This window comes from Alligator mississippiensis, chromosome 10, assembly GCF_030867095.1.
Source record: "Alligator mississippiensis isolate rAllMis1 chromosome 10, rAllMis1, whole genome shotgun sequence".
Classification (NCBI taxonomy): Eukaryota; Metazoa; Chordata; order Crocodylia; family Alligatoridae; genus Alligator; species Alligator mississippiensis.
Window position 1 is genome coordinate 40984999 of NC_081833.1, and position 13617 is coordinate 40998615.

The 13617-nt window shown below is 43.6% G+C and overlaps 1 protein-coding gene across 3 annotated transcripts in view; it reads right to left on the reverse strand.

Moving 5' to 3' along the window:
* Nucleotides 1-11178, reverse strand: part of WDR59 (WD repeat domain 59) — a 75324-nt gene extending 64146 nt beyond the window's left edge. For all 3 annotated transcript variants that reach the window (XR_009455224.1, XM_006262196.4, XM_059713730.1), the window contains exons 1-3: nt 11075-11178; nt 3900-3949; nt 1463-1598 (exon numbers count right to left, since the gene is read on the reverse strand). Coding sequence is in view for 2 of the 3 variants with exons in the window: in XM_006262196.4 (XP_006262258.1) it covers nt 1463-1598; nt 3900-3949; nt 11075-11128 (240 nt within the window). In the remaining variant the exon portion in view is untranslated. The remainder of the gene's footprint in view (nt 1-1462; nt 1599-3899; nt 3950-11074) is intronic.
* Between the last annotated feature and the right edge of the window lie 2439 nt (nt 11179-13617).

Below are 13617 nucleotides of genomic sequence, written 5' to 3' on the forward strand. Positions count from 1 at the left end.
TATGCTTTCTAATGGGGATTCCTTAACAGACTGGTTTCAGCAATAACGATACATGTAACCTGCACAGGAATTGCCATTGCAACTCTCCACCTTCATTTGTAGGTAAGGATAATAAGGCTTGATGCAAACAAAAACTGTTTGAGTGTCACGCAAGCAGAAGGCAAGAATACTAGTACTGTGTTTCCAAAGCCAAAAAGTCTCCTTCTGGGACAACCTAGTAAAGCAAGAGCTAGTTGGCTCATACTAGTTTGCCATCTGTAGTCCTCCCTTACCAAAGTTAGTTACAGTAACTGCAAAAAAATAAAAAAATATCAGTGTTGTTATAACACCAAATTCCTTTTTAAATAGACATCTGATGATAAGACTCTTGCTCAATTTGCTAACTCCACACCTCTGTTAATTGGCTTGATCTTCCCAGGCTCTCTCAAAAAGCAGCAATGAAAAATGCATTTATGCAAGTGTTTCATTCCCCAATTAGAAAGGATCAGCTGAAGACATTTGTCTCATAGGTCCCAAAAGAGACAGAAAACTCTAAGTGTTTTTCATTTTAAATAATCCTGAATTTAAATATTAAAATGACACCAGGGAAAAAGTAGGAAAACCTATCAGCTAACATTTTGCTCAAAGGAATAAGCAGGCCATGATATGAACACTTCATCTTGTAACTGCAAATGAAAGATGGCGCAGCCACTGCCTTGACAGACAGATGGATGCATGTATTTGCTGCTTGCAATGACCAAGCAGTGAGTCACTGCAAAGGAAGACTATCCCCAGGAGGGGCTCAGTACTCTGCCTGTAACAGTTCATATCCTGTATGGCTTCCGTACAAGCTCTGCTTAGGTAAGTTTCATATTACTTCTTTTTAATACCAGTTTATTAATTTCTATTTACAGAAAGAAAAAAATCTTTACCTAGTTGGTCTTTTGCCCATTTGCAAACACAGATTCTCTTTTTTGGCCTTTTACATTTATCTCAGCAGAGAGTCAGTATTGTTCTGCTTTATTTACAGGCTGGTTCACATATCACATGCTATCAGCAATGCCGAGAGCAGAAAACAAAATAGCACAGAGCAAGAATACAAGCAAGTCTTGAGCTCTAATTTTGCTACATGTCTCTGAATTGTCTCATTCAGTGCAGAGACTTGATTTCTGATGAGACTTCACATTTGGCAAGGTTCTTTATAAAAAAAAAGACAAAAGATGCACCTAAAATCATACTCCACTAGCTGATTAGTAAGAACTTTCAGGCCAGAAAACTTAGCTTGTCAGCAATTAATCAAACACAAGCTCCAGTCTTGCTATGTGATCTGCACAGCCACGGGGTGTACCATTACTCCTGTACCCACTCTAAGACCCACTGGCCTCAGTAGAGCATCATGTGATTGCCAAAATCTGCCTCTGTGAATTCAGTTGCAGGTTTGGGGTTTCCATGGAAATGTAGAGCATTTCAAGAGAAAACTCACTGAAGCTGCAAAGTAGTATGCACAGCTATCATGTGGATTCCACTGGACAGCTCCGACGTCCCACTTGCTCTGACGCGAGATCTTGCGGTGACCTTCGGTCGGCACATCCAGGTTAACTATGTATAGGAAACGGCGCCTGTAAGGCACAAGCACCATTTTGAAAGGATTAGACAGCATCAGGACAGTGGTAGTTATTTTCCTGAAAGACTAGTACTGAAATGAGGGAATCCCCTGTGGTGTGGTGGTAGAATCCTTGTCTACCAATAGGAGACCTGGGTTCGATTCCTAGTCGCATATACAACTACAGCCATGGAGACACCAAACATCTGGACTCAGTCTAGTCTTTGGATTCTGTTTTAGTGGCCTAAAGGGAGGATGGAACGTCTGGGCAGCCTCCACTCCTCTACAAAAATTTCTGCCCAGGCACATACATCAAAGGTATGGGTGGCCCTCATCCTTACACCATGATCCAGGAGGATTGATGGTTGCCAGAGTGCTGAAATGTCTTAAATTACATAAGGCTGACCATGGAAGTATTGGTTGTGTCAGGACCTTGTTGCATGGGGCACTTAGTTTATGTTAAATTTGTGCAGTATTAAAGTTAGAATGAGTTCTGGACAATTGTGCAGTAATGTTTACTAAGATCTCCAATATGAACAGCTTGATGGTTCAGTCCCAGCACCCACACCGTACTGGAGTCTTGAACTGGCTTTGAAGAAGTGCCAGGGTGGGGACTGACAATCACCTGATTGTTGGTCTCAGCTTTGGGACCCTCCAGGGCTGCAGCCACCTAGCTTTCAACTTGATCCTAACAAGATAAATATCCAAGATCCTTCTTCGCCGATGCGTGGCTTTCCTCGTCTCACCTGGAAGCTTGGTACAGTAGGAGTCCCTGGCTGATATCACAGTTAGGCGAGGACTGCAAATTCCTTGCATTATATCCAAAGCAAGTGTGGTGATAGCTGAACGTGTTACTTAATGTGATCTAGAGATACTCCTCACATGAAGTCCTAATTTTGCTAGAACTACACTTAGCACCCGTTTTACTGCTTGAACACACAGACTCATGTTTTAAGTGCATTTAACATAAACCAAGTGTACCCTGTGCCAGCTCTTAGATTTAGTGAGCATACAGCTCTTCTGTGCATCATGATAGCATTGCCAAGACAAGAAACGCGAACAAAATCACACTTCTTTCAGACCACAAGGTAAGGCAGGAAAATGTTTACAATATGTGAAATAGAAGTGTCAAAGCCGATGGGTCAGAGCAGCTCTGCAGGCCATATCCATCTGGCCCACAGGGCTACCCGCAGACCAGCAAAGTTGCAGGGTATGGCTGGGGGCATGTGTGGCCTGCTGCACAATCAGGGGCTCTTGGGCCCTGGTGTACATGGCATTTGGTGGCAGGAGGGTAAGTGAGGGCTAATATGACTCCAGTTGTCCTCCAGCCACTTTGCCCATCACAAGAGCTGTGGCCCTAAGTTGCCCCATGCTGGAGCTGCTGCATGCCCCATGCCAGGGCTAGAACTGTGCCATGTGCCCTGGGTTGGAGCCAGAGCTGCCACCATTACATGTTATAGGCTAGACCCACACTGTGCCCCAGGCTTGATCTAGCCTGAAAAAGACTACATTCACTAAAGGTTTAAAGATGCGGAGACTCCTTCTATGGATATTACATGGCACAGATGGGGAAGAGGCAAGTGAAAGAATTTCAAAGCGAGTGCCAGAGAAGTGCTTAGGACTCAGCTTGGTTGTGGGCATGGTGCACGTAACCTGTTTTCAAAAGCACAGGGAAGTCAGGCCCAGGCAAGTGCCAGCAAGAGGAACATCCAGTCCATCCAGCCTACAGGGAGTGGGGAAGGCAGGTACTGTCAGAACAGCTTCTCCAAGTCTACCAATACCTCACACATCCCCCACCATAAATGTAACTGAAACAATGGGCCTTTAAAAAGGAAATGGGGGAATGAAGGCAAGAAAAATTGTCTTTGAAGAGGCATGGCAGGGTAAATTGGATCTCTGTCTAGTAGGAAACTGGTCTGAGGACCCCAGGCTTTCTTGCCCAGCTGAATCATCTTAAGAGACTATGGAGTAGTTTGATTCTAAAGAAACATCAGAAGGCTAGGCTGGAATTCCTCTGTGGAATTCCAGCTAAGTAATGCTCCAAAAGCTCTGGAACCCAACGGGTTTATTCAGGAAAGCATCTATTGGGGAAGAAGTAGCAGTGTTATATCATTCATATTTCTGTTTTTATTTAAACTTCCCTCTGCCACTGGAATACACAACCCAGACTCCATTACTCTGAGCCTGGTATAGATCTCGGCTTTACCATCCTGAAACAGTTATGTCATCTCTTCAGGCAAGGCCAGCCTGAAGGCTGGTGATTTCACTTTTGAAAGAGAGACTGCAGTGAATTTCTGTTGATGCTTCTTACACTCACCCAGAGAGCACTGCATGCTGTCCAAGGCAGTCTACCGACATAGCAGTTGCCTGTTGAGAGAGAGAGAACCTAAATTATACCCATCATTTCAGTTTCCTGGTGAAACAAACCCATCTGCAAGACTTCAGGAAAACCTGACTTCCTGTCTTCAGGAAGGTCAGAGTTGCTGGGCTAGGCACAAAGGTTAACTTAGGACAGTTCTTCCATTGCTGACATCACTTTAAACATGCACCTTGGGTAAGAACCAGACTGCTGCTGGTTTGGGGGTTGAGGGTAATCTGCAGATATCTTTCAGTTTCAGATGAAAAAAAACCAGATATGGCAAATGCCGAGAGATAGCTTCATGTTCCCTACCAAGGGAATCACAGCTGCAACATTTAAAACCATCACTATCTTGGTTATTAATAATTAGGCTCTGTTCCCATTATGAAGGGGCCTCACAAAGCATCACCCCTTTTTTTCCTTCTGTGACCAACTTTTCTAAATGCTTAAAATGAGGGTCTCATTAAACACATGGCCTTGCTCCAGCCTCCACAGCACACTTGTGTCCTTCAAGACTCCAGGGTGTTCCAGAGGCTGGGAGCCCTAGCTGATCAAAGTTCCCAGCCAGAGGGAGTGCATGGAGACCTTGGTTCCCAAATGCCAACCCTTTCTTTGGCTGAATGGGCTATCAGTTGATGGGCATTTGCAGCTGGGGGAGCACAAGGAACCAAACTTGCTAGTGCAGGGGAGTTCTGGGTTCATTATCCTAGGCTCCCCCTGCTACCTAGAGGCATGAAGGAAAATAAATAAATTTAAAGTTGTGTTTATTTCCAAATCTCTCTGAATCGATTTGGAGGGTTCTGATTAGGTTTGGAGAGATTAAAAGAGTCCTTTGATTTGATTCAGATTTGGAGATTCAGCCATCAAATTGGGCCAAATCTTTGCCCATCTGAATCAAGGACTGAAGCTTTGCACAGCCCTAATGTGCACCCCAATTTCCAGCAGTTGTTGTTTGGAAATAGGAAGTGTGGGGTATGGGAGAAAAATATGGTATTATTAGCCTTACCAGCTTTTTTGGCAACTACATTACACTGTTGACTCGTAATCAATTTGTGGTCCCCTATAACTCCCAGATCCTTTTCTGAAGCACTACAGTTTAACCCATGATTCTGTATTTTGTATTTGTACGTTTGATTATTCTTAAGTATGGTACTTTGCATGCCCTTAATGTACTGTATCCTATTTCTTTCAGGTGATTTTTCCCAATTAATCCAAGTTATTTTGACTTCTAATCATATACTCTGAAATTGCTTGCCAACACTACCACTCTGAACATCATCCCCAAATTTATTAAGTATGTATTCCATTTCATCCTCCAAATTTTCATAAAGGCACCAAACAATTCTGGACCCAGAATAATCCCTGGGGAATGTCACTTTATACTTCCCTCAAGTTTGGCATTGACCTGTTGATGACTGCTTTGACTGCAGTTGTCCACCTTACACCAATTTCATCTAAACCACATTTCCTTAGTGTATTTGTAAGAATAACATGGGAAACAAATGTGAAAAGCTAAGGTGCATCACATCTACCCAATTAAAAAAAAAAAAATCACCACTTTGTCATAGAAGATAATCATATTGCTTTGGCATGACTATTGTTATGTTGTTAACCAACGTAACAAAAAGAGAAAAGATAGATTTGCCACAGTATCTCTTAAGTATCTTTTTTCCAATCAAGAATTAAGATGGAAATTGCTAAACATCAGACAAAATTGTTGATGTCAATAAAGAGCAAATCAGCATGCATTTAAAAACACAGCTAAAATGGAAAAATCTTGTGGTCTTCATACTATAACCACCCTTCCCACAAGATGGGAGAAAACTTACTAAAATTACTAAAAGACTCAACCTGATGCATAGCTAGATTGAGAGAGAGACACTGGCTGAGTCTACACGAGACGCTGACTGTGCGCAGCCTGTGATTACTGTGCAGTAGTGTGATGTGGCAGAAAGCATGATGTGACACTACTACGCACCAGTCACGAGCTACGGTGCAGTTAGTGTCACAAAAAAGCTGTTCCTTGGCATTACTGCGTAGTAACAACTGCACAGTCAGCGTCTCATGTGGACACAGCCACTCAGATGTTTGTACTTTATAAGGTATTTTTTAACCTCATAATCCTTTATAGATTACTGTAATGAATGCGCATGTACTAATATACTTCATTTTTAGATATTGATTTTTGTCTTAACACAAATTCACTATCATAAAACAATGATAGATTGGAACAGGATGAAAAACTGGTTTACAGGCTCACATGCTGAGCTGTGACTTAACAGCACATGCACAAATCCATGTAATACACTGTATAAAAAAAAAAAAAAATTGTTGTCAGATATATTTCAGACTTTGTATACGTAGAGTACCTAGAATTGCTGCAATCATACCATTACCTATCTAAAAATTGGCATGTTCAAATTTTGCACGTTTGAAACTAGTTAACCTACCAGCACAGGCAATATTTCCCAGACAGCTACATTAGGCAGCTCATTTGATTTATTGCTATTCTATTAATTGTTCATTTACCACAGTTAACTGTCCTGCTGTTGTTCAGAGTTCTATGAGCCCTGACCGCTAAAATGCTGGTAGGCAATTCTTTGGCCACCAGTTTAATGTTCTGTTTTTGAAGCAGTGTCATCTAGTAAATAGAGTAATGGGTAAAGACTTGGAAGATGCAGATTGTATGCCAGCTCTGCCACTGATTTTCAGGGTGACTTTGGACAAGTCACTCCCCCCTCTGAACCTGTTACCCATCTGTAAAATAGTGATAGTGAAACTGAGGAAGTTTATATGAGCAAATTTCAAAAGTATTTTATGGAGGAAATGCTGTATAAAATACCTTCCATGTTACGGTAGTTTTAGAGTGATGTTGTAACTGTGAGGTCCAGGAATTATGTAAGAAACAAGGATTTCTTTGGGTGATGAATCTTTTATTGGACAAAATGCATAGTTGAAATAGAGCTAGACAAGCTTTCAAATGCAAAATATTATTGGAGAAATGTCTTGCATTCAAAAGCTCGCTCCACTCTATTCCAACTGTGCAGCTGGTCCATCAAAAGAAATCATCGCCTCCCATAAAAGACCATCATTTCTGTTGTGCAGTTTTCTTATACAGCCTTTCCTACACAGACATCTTAAAAATCAAAAGTAAATACACTGAGGAGTTTAATGTAGGTAAAAGGTGTCAACCTAGCAGCCCCAGATACTGATGCATTGTAGCCCCTGAGCAGGCATACAGCAGGTGGTGGCAGCTCCTAAACCAGGAATGCAAGTTGGTGTAGCTCTAGTAGAAAAAAAAGGTTTTGAATGTAGCTGTTATCAATAGAAACTAAGGGTTGAAAAGATCCTGACAAACAGCCACTTGCTGAGAAAGAAAACACTTGACCTGTCCTCAGATCATTTCCTATTAGTAATATTTGGCTTCTCCTGACCCAGCAAGCCAGAGATGTCAGTCTTCAGTTCTCATTGATTCCCAGGAAATTGGTAATGTCTTGGCAATTTGTCCAAGCTTGATCTCTTCATATTTGCTACACAAAGCAACTGAAGAAGATATTAACTGAGTCTTGTTTGTTTCATACATGTTCAGTGTATTAAACCCTACACACAGTCTGTAAAGCTACAGCAGTGGCTTTACGAATTGTATACTGGGTTTAGTATGCTGAACATGCACTAATTCAACACATCATCCTTTTCCTAAAGAGAAAGTTAAGCCACAATTTCAAAACTTTGGGGCAATTTCTAGTACATTTTTTAAACATGTGTTTTCTTCTTTAGTACAGTTTGCAATATCTTGCATGACATTTAATGGTTTCCCTACTCAGATTTTTTAAACAAAAACTGACTTTTTTGTTTACTTAACTTTTCAAGTAACTCCAAGATTCCTCCAATCAAACCTGCCTGAATGATTTTGACTAGAAATAAACTGCCTTCAGAAATAAATGCATTTCCCTATAAACTCAATTAGTAACAGAAATAATTTGAAACGTATTAAAAATGATCAACCCTCTAACATTTTAATATTCTTAACCACATAGGTCATGGGCATGTAGAAAAAAAATACCTTGCACATTAGATTTGTGATTAAGCTGAAAAAAAATAGGATCTCTGATATGATCACATCACTAAAAGGAATAAATATACAATAAGCAAAATAAAGTTAGTCACAGCATAATTATATATACTTCTCCTACGATTTCAGCATGATAATGGTGCTGAGCAACACCTGTTCCATTTTAAAATGTCTCAACTTAAAAACATTATTTCTGTTACCAAAGTGGCATATTTTTCTGTTACCAAAGTGGCATATTTCCTAGCAGGCTGAAGCTGTCTTGGCTCTTCAGATGTCTGGTAGTCACTACAAATTCATCCAAGGACTCCAAGTAAATGACACCAAGGCACAGATCTCCTATCATTATTATTTTCAGAAATCTAATTTAGGAATGGGGCTTTAAAAGCAAATACACCTGTAGGAGAAGGCAACATTTGTTTTACCTGTTCATTACTTCCCTTTCATTGAGAATACCTTCTCTAGATTGCAGTTATTTCTAGAACAGAGCCATGGTGAGATTCAGGATTTTGAAGACGGGCATGCAGCTTTTATAGTGCATCATCACATAATACAAAACACATTTTTCTCCAGTTAAAGGGAAACTAGATTTATTAATATGCTAGGAGCCATTATTCAGTTTAGGATCAAAGCAAATATAAAACTTTATTGGAACATGTACTAATTTGTTAGTTTTACAAATCAAGTGAAAAAAATACAAAGATACTGTTTTATTAGTCCTGTAGTCATTACAGTTAAATGCATCTCTTTTACTCAGACGTGTAAAACAAATCTAGCCTTCTTGAGAATTTGACTGTATATTCAACACTTCGCTGTCAATTGTCTTTTCACCTGAATTAATATTACTACATCTCAGTTAAGGTTTTTAGCTAAAACTAAAATCAGTCTTCAGGGATATGAAATGGAAGAGATATATTACCAGGAATAGCCAACAGGCAGCACAACTGCAGGAAAAAAAGGATAACTTGATTAATGGAACATTAAGACCATTAAAAGGAGAGAGGGCCACTTATACCTATGGAGTAAAGAGAGATTATCAGGAATCAGGTACTTTAAAGTGAGCCATGAAGTTAATTGACTCCCTCAGCACTGCCTGAATAGAAATGCTGCTCTTTTCTAGGCACTTGGCCTTAAAGCTTGGGTGAAACAGAAATCAAAGTGGGATACAACTGTACAACTACACTCCCCCAACTCCCCAATCTGCCCCTGCAGAGCATAGTTAAGGAGGCTCAACAGCACAAAGCTGAAACCAACAGCTGTCCATGGCTACTAGATTGACTTATTTCTAATTTGGGGGTGGTGGAACGTACAGGTTTCCCTCACTTTATGCAGGTTCTGCATGTGCGAAATCACTCTTATGCGATGACCCTTTTCATACCAAAAATGTATTATATGCGAAGTAAATTCACTCTTAGCAATTGGTATGGTAGAAACCCGCAGTCAGCTGCTTAGTGTGGTGCATTGTGGGAGTAACACACACCAAAATATAGTCTCCTGTGTGGATTTGTATTCCTCGCTGGTTGTCTGCAACACATGTTTCTGTAGTTGCCATCCCCATTATGGTAACATTCACCACCACCCTTTGCTTACGTATACTGCCTGCTGTTGGCGAGTACCAAAATTGTCTTGTAAAAATAAAAAAGTGGTAGAAATAGGTCTGGGGGTCAGTACAGTCGAGGTCTTGGAATGCATCCCTATTTGTTACACTGTAAAGTGAGTTCCCTTTATGAGAATTTGAATCATGCACCGTTGTCCAGGAATGCATGTACAACATAAAGCGAGGGAAACCTATATTCAGAAAAACAGTCCCCTCACCTATCAGGGACAGTGCCAGATTTTAAGCTATATATACTGTTAGGTAACAAAAAAGTGTCACTCAAACATAAGTACTTAAGTGAAATGACTGAAAATGAATTAAATTCATGGAATCCATTTTACTGCTCAAGTATGCATTGTCCTTTAGGTTTCATAAAACTTTGTTTTAAAGAAATTACAAGGATGCTACTGGAAAATTATATAGTTCCCGAAACCAAATTAAAAATAATTGTAGGTAAAACACAAGCCCCCTGAGTCTCTCAGGCTAGTTTTGGTGGTTTTACTTGTTATCTTTATTACCATCGTGCTCAAGGACAAGGTCCATCTCTGCTAAGCACTATAACAGCAGGACAAAGAGGCAACCCTTACCCCAAAGGGTTTACAATGCCAGTGTAAGACAAGAGAACAGATGAGAAATATGTGGAAACAATGAGACCACATTAATCAGGGCCATACAAAGCCATCTCAGAGCATCATTTTATTTGTTTCTGTCCCTGATGCTTCTCAAAACCCTCGCTAAAACAAGAGGAAAGTTTCTATTCAAAGACTGTTCTTGAAAGCAGCCACATATTATGCAAGTGCAAGAGCACAAAGAAAAAAAAAAAAAAAAAAAGAAGAGACAGAGAGAAATCTCTCTCTAGTAACTGCTGCTGCTGGTTTTGCCCTCCTACTCACAGGCAACTCAGGCCCTAAACTGTAACTACAAACAGCGAAAGACTTGCGATAGAAACACGGTTTCACTGGGTTAACACCGTCCAACTCAAATCTAGATTTTCCCCACGGTTCCAGCTGGATTCTGGATTTTCCCGGCCTGGCCCCACACCAGGGCAGCACCGCGGCTCACAGGCCGCGCGGGATGCGAAGCAACCGCAGACAAACCGCCCTGGCGAGGCAGTCGCTGCCCAGAGGAGCTGCAGGCGCTGGGAGGGTGGGTCAAGGGCTGCGCCAAGGAACGGCAGGCGCGTCTCTCCCACAAAGCAGCCGCACTTCAGCACCGGCTGTGGGACCCCGGCAACAACACCTGCTGGGCTCCGGTCCAGACCCGGCCGGCTGCGGGCGAGGGGCCCCGGGCAGCGCCCTGTGCGGGATAGCCTCAAGCCCCGCCACCCCCCAGCACAAAGCCGACGGAAGCGGAGAACCCCCTGCCCTGCAGCCCGGGTTCCTCCCGGGGACAGCAGATTCGCCCCCAGCAAGGGCGGGCAGGGGGGGCGGGCGCATGCGCCCTGCGGCGGCGGCGGGTAGAGCTCACCTGCGAGTCCCGAAACTCCACCACCACGTTCTCGCTGCTCCAGCGCGCCGCCATCTTGGCCGCCCAGAGCAACAGGTGACGCCAGGAAGAGGAAGCGCAGGGGCTGCTGGGAGCTGTAGTTCGCCGCGGGCCGCATGACCGCAGGCGGCGAGGTTAAGGCCGAGCAGAGACGCGCCTTCCCTGCGGCGCAGGTGGCCTGCGCGGTTGGCGGCAGTGGGCCCTGCAGATCGCCTGGTGCAGGGGCTGATCCTCTGTATCTGTAAATGGCTTTTGAAGGGAGCGGTTGGAGTGGTTTCCTTGGCCTCTGGCAGCTCCAAACCAACGATCATAGACCCTGCAGAGGGTACTGAATAGCAGCTCTAGAGCGGGGGTGCTCAATCTCTGGCCCACAGGCCGGATCCAACCCTGGCATCTTGTCATCCGGCTCGTGGGGCTCTCCACAGGGCTGTGGGGAGCCCCATAGGTCATAACCCTGCATGCTGGATCTGGTGTGCAGGGCAGCACAGGGATCCATCTGGCATGCAAAGCCAGGAAGATGTGGCATGGGGGCCAAGGCATTGATCCTGGCGCACAGCCTGGCGGAGGTTGCATGGGGTCCTGGGAAAGCACAGTCCAGATCCAGGTGTGCAGGCCTAATCCTGGGGTGCAGGGGCCAATCTGGCCCACAGGCTGGTCCTGCACCGCTCGCTTACCCTGTGGTGCCAGAAGGTTGTGCCAGTGCTTTTGATACCAGTTTAACGCTCTCCCTCTAGTCTACAAAATCCACTTCTGCCACACGTTGGCAGGATACAGGGCTAGCTGGACTGTTGGTCTGCCCCAGCCTGGCACTTCTTGTCCACAACAGAGCACATCTTTTGTTGCACAGAACTCAGAAAGACCACAACAGGCCAGGATCTTGAGGTTTATCTTGTGAATCCAGTAGGCACACTTACCAGTACTAAGGTCTGGCACCCCATGGCACTCCTGAAAGGATGTCAAAGCACCCCAGGGTGGCCTGGCATCCTGGTTGAGAATCACCGATCTGTGCATTTGCTTAACACTGCTATCATGTGTAGTCCCACTGAAGTCAAATGGGTATTGCACCCTACTAAATTTAAAACAAATATTAGAGTCCCTGAGGAACTGGAACCAGTGTTGACAGCTCCAGCATTTAAGGCTTATGCCAATGTATAGGAACATGAAAGAAGCTGATTAGGAAAGAATTTTCACAGTGAAGTGAGTGAAATGCAAATGTAACACACATAAATAATGAAAAGTAAATTAAATTGCAAAAATTCTGTATCTAGACTTGAAGATAATCCTTGTGGAACTGATGTGTGAATTTCCCAATATAAAGAGTGAATTCTTGGTTTCACTGAAGTCAATGGCAAAATTCAGAGTGTGCGGGCCGGGTCTGACCCCGGGCCCTTTTCGTTGCTCTGCACGTGGGCTGTGGCCGGCAGCCCAGGCAGGCCGGATTGGAGAGGGAGGTCACCGAGCTAGAATTAGGCACAGACACGTAACGGTTGATTTTAAGATTGTTTTACTTACACCGAGATGGTCGTGGCGTAGGCTGAGAACTTGCTTGAGTTGCGGTTACAACAGAAAACACGAACACACGTGGAGGTTGCAAGGTTCCACGCAGACAAAACACGAACAATCACATGGAGCTTGCTAGGCTCCACGCAGACAAACTCCGGATGTCCAGGACAAGCGCGCATAAAACTCGTCGTTACGTCTTATAGTAGGCTCCGTTCGAAGACGGGAAGAGGTGGGCGGTGGATCAGGCCGCCAAACTCCTCTGAGTGACACACAGGGTTTCTATTACCCTGCCGCGCACACCCAGAGTCCCCACGAGATGGGTGCGGAGTCCTCTTCAGCTTGGGCGGAAACTGCTCAAGCCTCTTATACGGCTAGCAGGCCAATCGCTAGCCGCTACGTGTGAATAATTTAGCACTAGCCAATTGCGGGGCACAAATTTGCATACGATGAGCGGGAAATCTTTGCACTGTGCATTTCTGTGTTGCAAAGGGAAATGCACCCTGCAAAGATTGCTGCAAAGTGGCGGGAACACTCCTTTGCACGCGGGTTCTCTGTGCAGCAGAACTCCTCTGTGCAGTGAAGTTGTAAACCCACGGGGATAATTCTTAGTGCTGAAGCACACACAAAAAAATCAGACCTTTGGGTCATGACATCCCCCCTTGCTGAAGGCACAATAGAATTATACTTCAAACCTATCATCTGGGTTATTCATAGCTCTGTCAATGGTTCACAAAACTAAACGAGCAAAAACAAAATCAGTCAACAATAAAAGTTCGTCCTCAAGGGATCGAATCAAATAATAACCGACACACACACATATACATAAAATCACATTCATAACAAAATACTGAATGATCATGACTTCGGTGGGCGTCATGGTGGAATCGCGCATCAGGCCTTCGTTCCTTTCGGTGATGTTGTCCTTCTCGGGGCCTCTCTCCACCACGCACTCTGAATCCCTGATCTGTAAAAGAACTCTCTCAAAATGGTTATTCACAAATCACACAGGACCGCACGATAAT